We start from the raw sequence: 17,123 nt of genomic DNA, 5'->3' as shown, positions 1-17,123 counted from the left end.
AGCCGCTGCCTGGGAGAGCAGTAGGGAAGCCCCAGGAAGCCTGTTAGAGGTGGTGGCAGGTGGAGGGAGCAGGGACCCAAAGACCCTTACCGCACTCTCCGGCATCGGGGTCTGTGTTGTGTCCAGTGTCCACTCCAGTCAGGAGCATGGCTGCAGGTGCCACCTTCCATCTGCTGCACGGCCATCTTGTGTCACTCCTCTGGAGGAGGAACCAGTTGCCCCCAGAGCCAGCCTTTCAGATCCAATGTCTCCACCCCAGCCCTGACCAGGACACACTGCCTTCTCCCCACTCAAGAGGAGACGCTGTTCCCATACAAGACACTTGACAGAGTAGGGTGGAGGAGGAGTTGCAGAAATGACTTTGGTTCTCTCCCCAGCCAAGTACAGGGACAGTGCGGCAGAGGGGGAGATGTAGTCTGAGGCCACAGCTGAGCATCAGAGCCTGAATCACACCAGCAGGCAGAACTCTGACCTCCAACACTGGAACTCTCCTCGGGAGAGCAAGGGGAGTGCTGTGAAAGCCAAAACGGGTGGGAGAGGGAGCGGATGGTGCATTCCCCTGTTGCCAGCGACGGACAGGTCTGGCTGTGCGCTCAAGCAGGCTGACATACCCACCATGAAAAGAGACTTCTCCCAAACGACTGAGGCAAATACAAATTAAATGGCAACTGTCCTATGAAGTTCACCACATGGTGCTTTAGAGCCCCAGAGCTGCAATGAAGAAACACTAACTACAGAGTGGTCATCAAACAACTTTTTATCCTTTTTTATTTAAAATATCATTATAACCAATTGACATACTAGATAACAATGTATACATTCCAGTGGTGCACATGTAATGACCAATGGCATGGATGATAAAAACCACAATGATCTCAGTATTTCCCCACCAGTGGCTTATTGGGAAGGGGTAGAAAGGAATGGGGAAGGGGAGGGTGGCAAGTGGGAAAGAAAACTAACTGTAATTTTTCCATATTTAAAAGGTGTGTCCTTCCCCTCCACACTTCCCAGGACAGAATGCACTTCAAGGGGGCAGGAGGAGTGATCACGAGAATTCAGCCAGTTTTGCTCAACTTATTACTAAAGTTAAAAGTTTAAGAACTCTCAAAAATAGACTAGATATTGGGCCTACAAAAGTAATTCATCTGTATGCAAAGCTTACCAAGAATTATTCCTTTTGTAAAATGTAAAGGATGGACTGATATTACTAGTAAGTTATTTTTACCTACAAAAAACAGACTACAATAATAAATTCACCAATTTACATCTAACACAATTTTCTGGATGTACATTATTGTACGTGAGCTATATATTACACATGAACATCGTACGGGAAGTATACATGATACATACTTACTGATATTGTCTCAACATTGGCCAATAGGTTGGGCTTTTGAAAAAGGGAAATGTACTTTCTATTTCACATTCAGGGTAGATCCAATAGTGAAGGTTAGCTCTGTTTACTCAAGAAAGCAGAGAAAGTTTGTGTGAGGTAGTTCAATAATAAACTAGTTTCACTTTTAAGCAGTGGGAGTGGAAATGTGTTAACTTTAGTCAAAGAAAATTTCTGTAATGCAGAGAAATGTAAGATGGGGGAAGCCAATAAAATGTCTTACTGAGACTCATTTAAGAGCACTTAAATAAGAGCAATTAAGTGAGCTGGAAAGTTTGAAAAGAGTTACAAATACAACATATTCCTCCATTAAGAACCTCTCTAGCCTTATTGAAAAATGCAGATGACCTCTAATTCATCTCCATTCTCCAGTCTTCCAACTTACTATAACTACGTAGGGAAAAGTAGGTCAACTGAAACATTAACGGGAACATACAATGAGCTAACACAATAAAAGAAACCACTATAAAGCAGGTTAGAAAAATATTCAGATATTGGCAGTCCATCCTGGACTACTTCATTGACTCAAGTGATGAAAACCAGACACAAACTGGAATGTTCTTCCTCCCAAATGTTCTGAATTGACAGTGTCTGAAATATTATGTTTAAGGGACTGTTCATGTGTATTACTAGTATTTTTGATGGTTTATAGTAGTGTATCTAAGTTTGAGATGTGTGCATTGTATGTTTAGTGTGGGACCAGCATAGTCATGTGTAGACCAGAGAGACTGGCCTGTCAGGTGCTTAGATCTTGCATTCTGACTTGGAATGTGTTCGTCTGGGGGCCAATGCTGCTATTACAAATCTACACATCTAACTTCATCGTTCTACTTACTTGTGTAGTATACCAGTAGAGGGCACTGTCACCATAACTTGTAAAAATCAAGGCTTGCTCTATCCTAAACAAATTCCTTGGCATTTCATAGATAATTTGTACAAGTATTCTTTTGTTTTGTGGGGATTTAAACCATGAAAGCTGCTATCCCATATACAGCAACTCTCTTCTAATTTAGATCCCCAATCTGAAAAAGTTATCCTGGGTCAAAGATTGGGCCTTTTACCCGAATGAGTTAATTGGTGGAGACTGGGCCTAACCATGTTAGCATATAGGGTTATTGAACCAATCAGTATTGTTGTGTGATTTAAATGGACTTCAGCTGACAAACACACAGAAGTTTATATAAGATGAGAAAGATAAAGCCAGTCTGGCTCCTTGTGTTGCATTGAGTGAAGTCCTCAACACACAAAACCAGTAGAAGCACAGGCAAAGGCAGTACAAACTTCTTCCACCAGTGTGTTTAACACTGACCTGGAAGGACCCACTTCTAGGAGTTGTCTGTTCAGTCCTGGGACTTGTTGCAACTAGCCAAAAAGTGTGAGAATTCATACAGTTCTTAGGTGGACGGTGTCCACCTCAATTTACATAAGACATTAGATGTGGGTCACTTTCATTCACTACTAGTCTGGGCTAGACTGCAGCTGGAGTCCTAGAGGTGGAAAAGCTGTGTATCTTTTAGCATGGACTGTTGGGATGGAAACATTATGGAACTATTTATCAAAATAATAAACCAAGTTCAATGATAACACATCAGAAAGTATAACGTGTATTGGATATTAGACATCTACCTACATAATGTGCGAACAGCAATGGACAGGACAATTCTAGCTAGCCACCCGCTTATTGTCCTTGAAACATAAAATGAACTTCGCTGACTAAAAAGAGAATTCAGACTAGCAAACTGTTGCAATGGCTTAGAACTGCAGAGCTTTAACTTTGCCTGGCTGAGCAGGCTTCACTGGAAATTTGCCAGGAGCCTGCGATGGGCACCTAATTTGCATAAAATACAGACAACAATAATCTGAATACTTATTAGAAAGGTGGGACCCAGGAGGACTATGGGTGCTGGTATGCCCCATTCTGACTGAAGTGGTCTCTTGCTCTCTGAATGGTCTCTTCACTTCCAGTACCTACTGCGGGCAGCACTAGAGAAATCGAAAATGGGGGGGAGGAGGGAGAGGAGCCAATAAATTGTCTTGCTAAAACTCATTTAAGAGCACTTAAATAAGAGCAATTAAGTGAACTGGAATCTAAGATGGGTGCGTGCATACCAGAGATGACTGCCATTCCCGAATTCCGCTAAAACAAGAATGATTGGGGCCAAATTCTGCTCTGTTACACTGACATAAATCAGGAGTAATTTCATTACTTGTAACTGAGTTACTCTGGATGTGTACACCAGTGTACCAGAACATTATCTAGGCCTATATAATGATGTTATCCTGTAATACATGACTAAATACAGTTGGCTTTATGTCACAGTTTAAAATTCGATAGACACAAAATAAACTGCCCTGTTGGTCCAAATACAACAAGAAAAAGTATGCTGTGCTCCAATCCCCATCATGTGGCCTATCAGCTTTTAGGTAACATACAGTTTGGTGGGGTTCTGTAAAAATAATTGCCTTAATAAGTGTGTGTTTTAAAGCTCACTATTGAAATATCTGATTTAAGTGAGAACAGCAAAACTTCACACCATCACTTACCAGTGGTCTAGCCAGGCAACGAAAATACAACTTTGCACTTCAACAACTGACTCTCAGCTTTCTTTGAGACATTACCATTTCTTGCAACCCTTTTTATTGTTTTTAAAAAGTCTAAGTTCTGTTAGATATTGAAAACAGTAAAACATAATTGGGGAAGAAAGTGGGTAAAGGCAATTTTTCCTCTTCCAATTATAAATTTAAAAAGAATATTTATTCTACTTATCCAACAAATTCTAAAGGAACAGACATTGAGTAGCATGTTTCATTCTTGGATGATCTCAATAGCTGTATCTATTCATTCTCTTAGGCTTTGTGCCTGGCAAGACTCCTGTGCTTTTCTTTTAAAAGTTCATTTTTGTAGGTGTCACTAATTTAAACCCCTTTTCACATTTTTATTCACTACACAAAATATTTATCTACACAAGGCAATCAATATAGCTTAGGTTCTTGAGAAATCTGCACTTTTCAAAGGAATAAATTCTGGATGATTGTTTTACTCATTCATAAACAAAGTCAGTCAGTTACACACAAATCATTCTGTAAATATAAAATGTAAACAGTTAACATAGTTCTGTAAGGATCAGCACCATTTTACATGACTACTTAGCAACTGATCTACGTTTGTTTTTTGTTTTTTTAAAAAGCACTGACAGCTGGGGCTTCAATGCTGAAAGATACTGAATATTCATGGCTTTAAAAGAACCATTTTTAAGATTTCTGCTATGATGGTCTGATAGTTAAGTGAAAGAGAAAAACTATTTATCCAGCACTGCTATTTCCCCCCCATTACCATGGCATATATTGCTCTCAATGCATTAGCTACAGAAATCTTACAACCTGAGGTTCTCCCACCAGTGATTGGTTTACAGGAATAAGTTACTTTGGATGAAGAAAGAGTGATCAAAAAGCTGGAGGTTTTCCATACATACACCCAACATAGAACTGCTCTATCCTAACACAGAAAATAAGAAGGAAATTAAATGCCAAAGAACCACATGCTATGTGTATGTAGAACTACAGCAACAGGGAAATCTGTAGGCAATCTAGATATCCTGGGTATACCTTGTTCTGTGTATACAAAAACAGGCTAATAGCTAGTAGAAGTAAACAGTTTATTTGCATTGCAATGTATTATTCACGAAGTATCCTCCTTGAGATCATAAGCTTCAGCATGCCACAGTTCTGCCACCATCTCCTTTTGGCAGGCTGGATACTTCTGCAGCTATAAAGATATGCTTTGCTTTATGTTTATATTGCCTCTCAGATGAGGTGACTTTGCCAAGGGTCATAAACGGTTTCCCTAATGAAACTCACTAACTGCTGCTTTTATTCAATTGTTATAGGCAAGAAGACAGAATTAAAGGATTCTGTGTTCACTGCTACCACTAGAGTAGCTACACCCAAAGCTATAACAGGCTACAATGTATTATTTTCTCTTGCACATGGGTAAGTGACCAAGCATATAACTTTGAAGGATAATCATGAACAAAACATTTGGAAAAAATTCTAATAAAAAAATTGAAAAACCTATAAAATCTTAAATAATACATGATACGGTAGAGAACATTAATATGTGCTTTGATCAAACAAATCTTACAAATTCAGTAAAAAAAAGATCAGCAGCATAATAGTAAAGCAAATATGCAGATTTTTTAAAAACCATGATAAAATTATCAGGTTTAATATTTTACAGAGTTAATTACAGCAAAAAAAAATACATTTTTGTGGCTGCTTTTAACACAACTTACAGTTTAAAATTACAGCACTTTAAAATGAATCCTACAATTATTTTTGAAAAAACACTCAAAAATAATACCACTGATTTTCTTAAAGGTGCCCTATCAATGACTAAAGGACTCCCCTTCCCTCCCCCCTAAAAGACCAAGTAGTCATCTACAGCAGCCCAGAGGTCCAGCGGATGTTTCCAGACTGCTGTCAGTATCCGAGGCCAATGTTGGATCTGTTGACATTGAAGACACATCATTGACAGATGATGATGAAGACGGATGTTGAGAACCATTGATCATTGCTGCACCTGTGCTATGAGAAACAAAACAGCAAATCAGTTGCAGATACAGTTGCATGGTTTAATACTTGCATTGGTATTTCTTGCTCTAGGGGTCATTCGTTTTTCTTGCCACTCAAGAAGCTGCTAAGAGATTTCTTGGAGTCCATTTCAAATAAGATTTGAGGATTTTTTATTTAAGTGAAGGGTTATATCTGTGCCAAAAACCATGTGTCTTCCATAACAGGATGCTTGTAAATCTGAGATAAACACTTACAGCTGAGTGCCAAATTCACAAGTGTGGCTGAGAGAGAAAGGAGGTAATGGCCAGGAGTTCTACAGAAGCCTGAGAAGATCTTGAAAAACCCTAAATGCAGGCTCCTAACTATACACTTAGGCCTAAAAATGGCTGAATTTTCAGAAGTTCTGAGCATTCATCAGCTCCATGACCTCAGTGGGAACGGCTTCATGCTCAATACTTCTGAACTTTGGCCACCTGAGAAAATCGTACTGTTGGAGTCAGAACTCCTGGTGCTTTACTCACTTTGAAGTGCTCAAGATTACATAGGGAGACAATGGCAGTTATTATCCCACCCTGTGCCATAGAACTCCAACCATGGAAAGGGGGGATAGCTCAGTGGTTTGAGCATTGGCCTGCTAACCCCAGGGTTGTGAGTTCAATCCTTGAGGGGGCCACTTGGGGATCTGGGGCAAAATCAGTACTTGGTCCTGCTAGTGAAGGCAGGGGGCTGGACTCGATGACCTTTCAAGGTCCCTTCCAGTTCTAGGAGATGGGATATCTCCAATTTATAAAAAAATTTATAATGACCCAGCTGTATTTTATACAAAAATACAAGAGTGGCTTCTGAAGGCCTTTCTGCACTTTCTTGTTTAGAAACTAGTTATTCAGGCAAACAATACAAGTGAGAAATTTGATCTCAATATTTAGTAGACATTAAATGAAAGTGTTAAAGTATACTTTTATAGTAGCTATGCAGGGATGTAACTTAGTTACAATGAGCATTTTAAAGCAAATTCAAGAGGAAAGCAACTTGGTATATTATACAGTTACAAGTCCCATGTCTAATCATGAGCTATTGAACTGTGGCAGTAAAGTTACTAAAAAAAATAACGGGATTCCCAAGAGTAGGATACAAAGAAATTAATGTCAGATAGTGAGGAGCTGCTGATGGGAGAGAATACCACAGCCAATAAAAAGGGGTATTTCATGGAGCAGTGTCAGGAGCCCCAAAATTAAAAGGATGGGAACGAGCACTTCGAGCAGCATGCTCATCAGGATCAGCCAAGATTTCAGGAGGGCTTGGTAAAGGCTGCCATCACACTGCAGTTTTCTACATTGGCCAGGTAGGCCCAGGCACTGTTGCTATAAGAGCTTGCAGGCGGAAGACAGATCTAACTGAAATACAAACATGGGCACTAAATACTTTTGAAACTCAGGCCAAGCTTATTTAGGAGGCTAATTTTTGGCATCCACCGTGGAGTGAGCTTGTTGGTTAAATGCCTTTCTCTGATGATGCTCACTGGAACCTCATTAGCTAATCACCCTTTTGGGAGACTCTGATCTAATGGACTGAGCAGAGAGGGTTAGCAACTCTAATTTCTGATCTGAATTCTGCTACTGATGCATTGTGTTACCTTGGCCCAGATGCACTGTATTCCAGCTGTAAAATGGGGGTATTATTTATTTGTATTGTGGTGGCTCCTAAGAGTCTTTGGATATTCTACATGGCAAGCAGAAACCTGCAACAGCTAGTTTCTAAGCCTGGATCTACAGACTCGGGCTCATGCTACAGTGCTACAGACAGCTGTTTCAGCTTGGGCTGGAGCTCGGGCTGTGAAGCCGAGGTGGGGGTGGGTCCAAGCCTGTATGTCTAAACAGCTATTCTTAGCACCGTAGCACCAGCCTGAGGCTGTAGACCCAGGCTCTGAGTCTCGCTTCTGAGGGTTTCTGCTTCCCTTGTAGCTATACCTTCAGTCATAGGAAAGAATCCCATTGTGCAAGTTGCTGGACAAACAGAGAAAAAAAAAAAGACAGTCCCTGCCCCAAAGCCTTGCTTCGTGGGGGTGTTGGGAGGATTAGTTAACTAATCGCTATATAGTGCTTTATGTTTCCAAAGCAGAGCACCGGCATCAAATATTATCACTCAGGAAGTGAATTAGCTGAAAGCAACTTCTGCCCAAGTGTTCTTGAAATTCTAGACTCATACTTTGAGCTATATTAACTATTACTCTTGGATCAGCTTTGCGCCTTTCTAGCTTACCACATAGGGTAGGCTTGTACAGTGCTTTTATTGTAACCAACCTAAAGGGGCTGGTTGTCCACGTATAACCCCGTTCTTGGTCCTTTCCTCCAGGTCCATGACCTCCTTGTATATCAACTCTGTAAACATGACAAAAATAGTAGTTATACCAATCCATTACTTCAAACTGATAACGATGAATGCACATCTTATTCAAATTAATATTCCAGTTTCGTAGGCTTATTACTCTTCCGAATTATTTTGAGACAATATTAGACTACAAAGAAGATAGAAAAGAAAGGAACATATTTAGAACTGAAAGTGATGCAGCGGTTTCCAGCACCATTCTGCTGCAACTTCAAAGGTTTGGAGCTCACGGAATGCACTGAAATTGCTCACTGCTTGGTAGCTGATTTTGTCCAGGTCGGTTTGAGATGGAGGACTTCGAAGTAGAGCCACAAGGCTGAGGCAATCAATTCACTCAATGTTACGGAGGCTTCCTGCACAGATGAACAGGTCTGATGGAAAAACAAGGAGCGCAGAAGGCCCTACCTAGCTGGAATTAGGATGGCTCAAAGCAACATTTTTGAGAAGAGCTAGTACCCTGCAACACCATGATTCTTTGCTAGACAGGCAGACTGTGTTATATAAGTCCATAACTATCCTCTTGGAAGCACACTTGGGGTTATGTGCAAAGTTGCAAGACAGCTCTGCATCAGAAAGCATAACATTTCTTGAAGAACAAATGTTCCCCCACCCCAACCCAATCACTGATTTTCCTCACTAGTGCAAAATCATGCCATGGCCAAGCCTGATGCGCTGAATGGTGTTCAGACAACCTAAGTGTTAAATGTTACTGGTGCTGGCCTGCCTCTCCCTTCCCAGGTATCTTTGCCTAAAGGATCCTGGATGATAGCTAACCAAGGTATTCTCATCCAATCATTTTTTCTTAGCAGAGGCCTAGCCATAACTTGTTTGAGAGATGCTGGCAGCTAACCCTATTTGAGATGTGTGGACAACCCTTTCCAACAGGAGGCTCAGATATACCCCACTAGCTTTGATCAGCTACAATATCCACAGGCCCAGGTCTGATGAGGGTGGGCACAAGCACACTGGCTGAGACTCACTAAGGGATAGTGGTATGGCTGTACCATCCCGATCTGAATGTCACCATAAATATCCAGAAGCCGCTCTGGATCAGATCATCCTTTTCTGTGGCGATTAAAAGCCTCAACAGTCAGCAAGGGGTGCTCTAGGTTGATAAGATGGCTGACCACCCAGAGGAGGTTTTGGTTGGGTAGAACCACTGGCAGAAGAAAAGGACCAATGCCTTAGATTCAGATTGTCAGTGACAGATTAAAAGTGGCAAACTGAAGTGATTTCTGAGTGCAATATGGAGGAAGAGATTGTTTAGGAGCCACTATCAATGGTCAGAGACAACAGACTGGGGTAGCATAGCAACCCAGGTGGCTACCCACACCTGGCACTCGGGCAGGATTGAGATATCGTACTGTGTTTCAAAGAACCCTTGGGAGGTTACTTCAGTCTCCTTGGGAAGCTCATAACTGCACATCTCCTACCTCCAGAGGGAAATGGAAGAGCCATGGCCTCAATCACGAGGTGATGGTGATCAAACAACATTAGTGGAGCCTTCCTCTCTAGCCCGATCCCCATGTTGAAGACTATGTCCAGAGTCTAATGGCAAAGGGCTCCAGACTATCTGCGGTAAGCCTGTGGTGGGCACAAGGGCCATACATTCTTATGCTAGCAGGTCAGAGCTGGCATCTGCATGCACAGTGAAATCGTCCAGAGGTGGACCATGAAGCACCCCTCCTACTTTCTTCTCTTTCTGGCAGTAAAGGCTGAACTTTCTCCCAGGTATTTTAAGCACCTAAAAGGATACTAGTCCATTCAATGCATTATATTCACACATTAAATGCAGAACTTTACACTTTAATGCTTCTCTGGATCCATCTTAATGGATTCTATCACTAATCCTATTAAAAACCCCAAACAACTGAAAATTAACTAGAAATTTGAGGTAAACAAGCAAACTCTGCAAGTAGAAAAACATGGTTCCAAACCTGCCTGCCATGGCAGAGGAACAGGAGATGGTTATGGTATGGGACCGTCTACATCTTTACTTTGACAGCTGGATCTGCAATATGAGACTCAGGGTCAAAGGGCTCAAGAGGCACAGCATGTGACCCGTGTACGGAAGAAAATGCTGGCTGCTGTGAGCTCCTCTGCAAGATATAATTGATAGCAAAGGGACTTTGTGCCTGTTATTCCTCAACGCAAGGCAGGACTACTTTCGCCAAGTCTGTAACCTTAAGCCATCCAAATCCTGTCATATGTTAGATCACAAGGTACAACTGGAGAGGGGGCATGGTTTGGGGATAGGGTATTCTGGTTATCTGTAAAGAGACTTTTCTAAACAAACAACAAACAAAAACATTTACCTCTGCCTGCTCACCAGTGCAGTGAATGACACAAAATCTAAGAGCAAGAAATCTAGGAGGCAGCAATGAAAGTCCCTTCTTTGTTCTTTCAAGCTTTTAAAACCACAGAGATTCAGTAATGCATTGAAGTCAATTGTCAACAATAGAGGCTTGGATCGAGGACTTCTTTCTACTAAGTTTGCATTCAGTTCTCATTACAAAAGAGTGAGTCGTGTATTTACTGTTACATAACGTATATATATATGTACAGACACACACACACACACACACACAAGAGGATAAAAGTGTGACATTTGCTATCCGTTGTTTTCTGATTTAGCAATGAATTTTGATAACTTTTGGAGGAGATACAGAAAAGTGCAGATCTATAAGAGGTAGCTGCCACTTGCTGCGACCATATTCTTTAAAATCCAAGAGATACAAGTTTATTGAGAACAATATCTCAAAACCTACCATAATGTTATCAGTTGTATGATTGAAGTCATAAGGTTAGTATCAACTAGGTAGTATACAGAAACAGCAGATGAAAGTATCTCTGTGTTGCATAGGTTCTGTGAACATACAATGGGTATTGTGCAAAAAAATTCAAGAGTAGAGGCTTTACAGAAGGCTTCATGATCATGCATGCAGGTAACCAAAAAAGAATGTATAGGCTTTAGTTACTGCTCTGGTGCTAGGCCTTGGTATTGCCATAGGTACAGCTAACAAGCTTTGACGCCTGTGTGGGTGCAGACATTTAACTGAAAAGAAACACTGTCCTACATTTACCTTCTGCAAGTAAATGTTATATGTGAGAGAACATGATTTTTGTGACAAACACTAGGCATCTGGGGTACAGGGGTGCTGTGGTATATCATGGGCTTTGCAAGTCACAGCAATGCTTCTCCGTTTTTTTGTACTTTTGGCTCTATATTTGTCTTGTAGTAGAGGGTGGTTTTCAGATATTACTGAAAGGTTTTAAAACAATTTGTTGTAAAACAGATTTGACCTCTTAATTTTCCATGACAAACAACTCAAAAATAATTAATACACTGTTTTTTTCCTTCAACTAAAACTGTGACATCTCTATTTTGTGCCATGAAAAGTCATGACTTTCCCCATTTCCCCCCCACTGATAATAGATTAGTCTTATCTACATGGAACCAAAAATCCACCTTTAACAGTAGAAATGTATATCAAACTGAAGCATTTACTTTTACTGAAGAAAAATTCTATTTGAAGAAACAGCTGAGGAAGATCTGTAAAACTAAAGGCGGTTGAGCCTCTTTCAGACAGTGCAAGTGATGATAAGAAGTGACTGAAGCAAGGAGAGATTAAAAACCAAATATGGCATGATAGGAGAATATATTGGTATTAAGAAGCGAGACTCATATCAGAAGATTAGTCTGGACATAGGCCAATGCTTGTTTCCTTAAAGAGGAAAATGCAAATGAGCACACTAATTTTCTCCTCAGGAGAAATGTAAACGGAAGGCATAAACACCCTAAAGAGGGAGTAGGGTTGATATTATGGCTACAGGGGAAAGCCTATTTGTATGCTTAGTTTCCTGAGACCTCTCTTGTGGATCACTGGCATTATGGAAAAAACTTCTCGTAGCAGGGAGGCTCAGTTGACGCCCCCAGTCCCCAGCCTTAGAGATTACTCCTTGCTCAGTCTGCAAAGCTTATTGTTGACACACCACAAGCTGGGCCTGCTCCCCCAGAATCTCAGCATGCTGCCTCTACAGGAAGCAGGGGAGAGGAGCAAGAAAGAGTTCAGGTTTATCGGGGGCAGGGAGGCCTTAGAAGTGGAGAGTGAATACTTTGCCACTCCTTTTCCAAAGCATTTTTAGAACTGAAAAGTTTACTACCATAACAGAAGGTCATCAAGCACAATACAGATGTGCACCCAAGCTTAGGAAAGTTACTCCTCTCTGACAGCAAGTGTTATCAATGGCTGCAGCTGACTTGCAAGGTCTTGTCTACATTATGGAATTTTAGGGGAAAAAGGTATTCTCAGTAGTTTTCCAACTTTGTTTCATCAGCACTGGTGTTAGTCCTAATGTACATGAGTACAAGTCCAGCAATACTCTAGGCAGCGAGAACGGTCGCTTTCTTTTAAATAAAAAGCTACCACGTTAATTGAAACTTGCTCCTTAGAAGGGTTAACTAACATGTCAGTAAACACACTGGAAGCTGTTGGAACTTTGTCTACTATAAGATTCCCCTGAGTGCAACTGAATGAAACGTTTACTTACAGTAACTGTGGTTCTTTGACAATTGACAGACGTGATTCCACTTAGATGTGTGTGCGCCTAGGCGTACTGGTAGAGGGGAGTTCACACCTCACGGCAATAGTCCCCTCCGCTGGTTACATGAGGTGGTGCTGTCCTGACCACCTCTCAGGGCTGGTCTACACTGGGGTGTGGGGAGGGGATCAATCTAAGATACGCAACTTCAGCTACGCAAATAGCGTAGCTGAAGAAGTCGAAGTATCTAAGATGGAATTACCTGGAGTCCACATGGTACTGGATCGATGGCCGCGGCTCCCCCGTCGACTGCGCTACCACCGCTCGCTCTGGTGGAGTTACGGAGTCGACGGTGAGCGCATCTGGGGATCGATATATCGCGTCTTAACGAGACGCGATATATCGATTCCGGATAAATCGATTGCTACCCGCCGATATGGCGGGTAGTGAAGATGTACCCTCAGTTCCTTCACTCCGAACACCTGGAAATGAGACTCCAGTGCAGAGGGGACAGAGGGTGGGTCATGGAATACACGTCTGCATCACATCTTGAAGAACCACAATTACAGTAAGTAACCATTTCTTCTTCTTCGAGTAGGTGCAGCTGTGTATTCCTCTTAAATGACTCACAAGCAGTACCGTGCTCCAAGAGGCGGGGCTCAAAGTCTACCTAAACAAGGAGTGCAGGACCGCTCTACCAAAGCTTGCATCCACCCTGGGCTGGAAGATGTGGTTATGGCATAATGGTTCATGCACATATACATCAATGACCACGCAGCAGCCTTGCAAATATCCAATATGGAAACGTCACTGAGGAATGCAATGGATGTTGCTTGCACGCTCGTAGAATGAGCTCGCTCCCGCTCAGGGGGCAAGCCAAAGCTATTTCATATGCAGGATGTTATCCACTGTCTGTGAAGAAACCGCTTGACCCTTCATGTGGTCTGCATATGACACAAACAGACAAGGGGAAGCATGAAACGGTTAATCCTGTCCAGATAAAAAGCTAACGTATGGAGACACATCTCCTCTGGAGATGAACGCAGCTTGGGAAAGAAAACAGGTAAGTATACCACCTGCTTCAAATGAAATTGAGAAACCATTGTACACTAAAACTTAGGATGTAGTCATACAGTCACTTCATCTTTGGAGAATTGTATATAAGGAGACTCTGCCATCAGAGCCTTCAAGTCTCAACATTCTCCTTACAGATGTTATCGCTACCAGGAATGCAGTTTTCTGACACAAAAGTGGAACAGGAGGTTTGAACGGAGGTCCCATTAAGGCTGCTAGGATGGAGTTAAGGTCCCACAGAGGGACTGGTTCTAGGAATAGAGGATGTAGATGAAGGAGCCTTTGTAAGAATCTTGCTACCATGGCACTGGAGAAGACTGATCTTCCCTGAGGGGGGCGGTGGTGGATGAAATACTGATATTGCTGCCAGATGCATTCTCAATGAACTAAACACAAGCCCCAATACCTGAAGGTGCAGCAGGTACTCCAGAATGTCCTGGATAGAGGACAGCGTTGGCTGAATTCTGTGGGCTAATGACCACACCAAAAATTGTTTCCGCTTGGATAGACGCAGGGAACTGAGCGCAGGATGCAAGGTGCAGCCATGGTTCTAAGTGAGTAAGTTGGGATGGGGAGGAAGCGGTATGGAAGGCTGAATAGACAGTGTGAGAAGGTCGGAGAACCAGCACTGCCTCGGCCACGCCAGGGCAACGAGAATGACCTTGAGCTTGAGGATGACCTGAGGGATGACTGGGATTGGGAGAAAGGTGGAAAGCGTGGGACAGGGAGCCTGGACTGAGGGCCCCTCAGGAACAGAACAGACGACATTTCCTGTTGTCCTGTGGAGCAAACAAGTCAATTGTAGGATACCACAAGCTCCGAAGGTGACCCAGAGGACACTGGTCTACAGGGACCACTAGTGACGTAGGGAAAAAATACCTACTGAGATGGATCCGCAAGATGATTCTGAACTCCGGGTGAGTGAATGGCTATCAGGGTAATGTTTTCCTCAATGCAGAACTGCCATAGCCCAATTGCCTGTAGGCAGAGCAACCTGGAGAGTGCTCCCCCTTGTTTGTTCACATAACATATTGCGGCGATATTGTCAGTAAGCATGTGAGCCACTGAGTCTCTGATACAATCCTGAGAAGTGCGATATGCACTGTAGATGGCCCAAAGCTCCAGCACATTGATATGGACTGAGGCTCCTGCTCTGGCCACAGCCCCTGTGAGTCCCGCAACCCATCTGGGAGGTGTCAGTAATAACTGACCTGGTTGGCAAGGGCTGGACAAAGGGAACACTTTGCCAAACATTCTCTGGGTGCTGGTTAGCAATTCGCATCTGTAAGGAAAAGGAGGTGTAAGCCTTCCTGCCCAATCGTTTAGAGCCTATCCTTGTGTGGCTCTGTTGTTCACTGCAGCTACAACTAGAGAATTTGGTGCTGGCCGGGAGTAAAACCCCTCAGATCCCTGCACAAGAACAAAATAGCACTTTTCCAAGTGCTTAGCTGCAGGTGGTACCGAAGCCAGCGTGCTCCAGAAGGCCATAGCAGATTCAAGGAGCACATCATTGATAGGGAGGGAGACACTTCCAGGGGCAGACGGCTGCAGGCTATCCACTAATTTGTGGCTGTTCGCTTGCAAGAACTCCACTTGGATACTGAGAGAAGCAGCTACAGGTTGCAAAAGGTATCAGTATATCTTAAAATCCTCCAGTACCAAAAGAGGAATGAACCAGGCAGCACAGAATCGTCCAGAGACAAAGATGAGGCCTTTAACTGGGCTAAAGCCAGATCCTGTTCCAGGGGTGACAGATCTGGATGGGATGACTCTGGAGGCTCCGCAGGGAGGAGGAGTGCTGGTGCCTGGGCTGGTGGCAGATCGATGGTCACCACCACAGACATGGCTAGTGATCTCGTCTTTGACTGAGACAAAGAGTGGGACCTCCGTGACCAAGGAACACCCCACGGATTCCATGGAGGCCATTGGCATGGATAAGGCATTGGTGGCCAAAAGGCCCCCGATGCTGGTCAAGCGATGGACAGTGGTGGTGGGGGGGGCAGGGGATGACGACCCTGACTTGGATGCCGAGGAGCCTCAGGATCACTGGAATGAGAGCAGAGCGAGATCAGAGGCAGCAAGTAACCAGTCTGACTTGTCCGTCATCCAGAACGAAGCAGGAATCAGTGCAGTCACTGAAAGCAGCACCATTGGTCCTGAGTATGCTGGTGCCGGAAGTGGCGTCAATCCCAAAGTCAGCAGCAGTACTGGAGTGCTTGACAGCACCAATTTCAAGGGCAGCGAAAGCTGCCATCGTAACATTTGCAGTGCTGACTGCAACGGTGCCGAGGAGATTCCCAGTACCGGCTCTTCTTCCACAACTGTGAAAGGGGAACACTGGAGTCTGGTGCCAAGTGATCCAAGGGTCCAGCGGCTTGTTCAGTCGACAGGGTTATAGATGACAAAGTCCTGGAACAAAGGAAAAGCAGAAGACATGCAGCAGAGGCCAAAATCCAAGTCAATAGTACAGGGTTTCTAACCTCCCTACTCAGTACCAGGGAAGGGTTAGAGGTACCCACGCCATCCTGCACACTGGCACCAACTCTGTGCCAGTCCACACTTTTCCTGGGGGAGGTGGAAGAGGTTCTCCAAGACCTGGAGCAGTCTCAATCGGTCTTATGTGACCTTTGCCTCCACGCAGATGATGGGGAATGGCTCCTCTGGTTCTTCAGAGTGGCGCCTGCTCCAGAACACGAAACTTCACTCTTGGAACCGGAGGGTGATCTCTGACCTGATAAGGGCCTTGGTTCTGAGGCAGGCCGCATGGCTTGTTCAAGCAGGTGATGCTTTAGGCAAAGGTCCCGAGCCACTTGAGTCTATTTCTTGAACAATCTGCAGATTACACAACACTCTTTAACACGGGCCTCGCTGAGACAGCAAGTACCACATGTAGGGATTCCTGGTGGGGATAACTTTCCCATATGAAGGACAACATTCAACCCCTGTAAGAGTATCACTGAGGAAACTAAACTAATACAACTAACACTAAGCTAATGCTAAGGGTACTACTTACAGTACAAATTAGAAGAAAAAAACTAAACTAGCTGAAGGGCTGAGGTTAAGACCACACAAAGCTCCCACTCCAGCCACAGGTGGTAAGAAGGAAATGAGGGAGGGTCAGGGCGGCACTGCCTCATGTAGCCAGGGGAAGGGCTAT

The 17,123-nt window shown here is 43.4% G+C and overlaps 1 protein-coding gene across 7 annotated transcripts in view; it reads right to left on the bottom strand.

Moving 5' to 3' along the window:
* Window positions 1–742: 742 nt before the first annotated feature.
* The window catches only part of MAPK8 (mitogen-activated protein kinase 8), a 130,824-nt gene continuing 114,443 nt past the window's right edge, over window positions 743–17,123 (bottom strand). For 6 of the 7 annotated variants that reach the window (XM_054034269.1, XM_054034270.1, XM_054034268.1 and 3 more), the window contains 2 exons: window positions 8,266–8,343; window positions 743–5,972 (listed from right to left, as the gene is read on the bottom strand). In XM_054034269.1, coding sequence (XP_053890244.1) covers window positions 5,827–5,972; window positions 8,266–8,343 — 224 coding nt within the window. In that variant the 3' untranslated portion in view covers window positions 743–5,826. Of the gene's footprint in view, window positions 5,978–8,265; window positions 8,344–17,123 lie in introns of all 7 variants that reach the window. The other variant, XM_054034273.1, reaches the window with a different exon arrangement.

The sequence above is a fragment of the Malaclemys terrapin genome, chromosome 7 (genome assembly GCF_027887155.1).
Source record: "Malaclemys terrapin pileata isolate rMalTer1 chromosome 7, rMalTer1.hap1, whole genome shotgun sequence".
Taxonomy (NCBI): Eukaryota; Metazoa; Chordata; order Testudines; family Emydidae; genus Malaclemys; species Malaclemys terrapin.
This window is presented reverse-complemented; position numbering and strand designations above follow the sequence as displayed.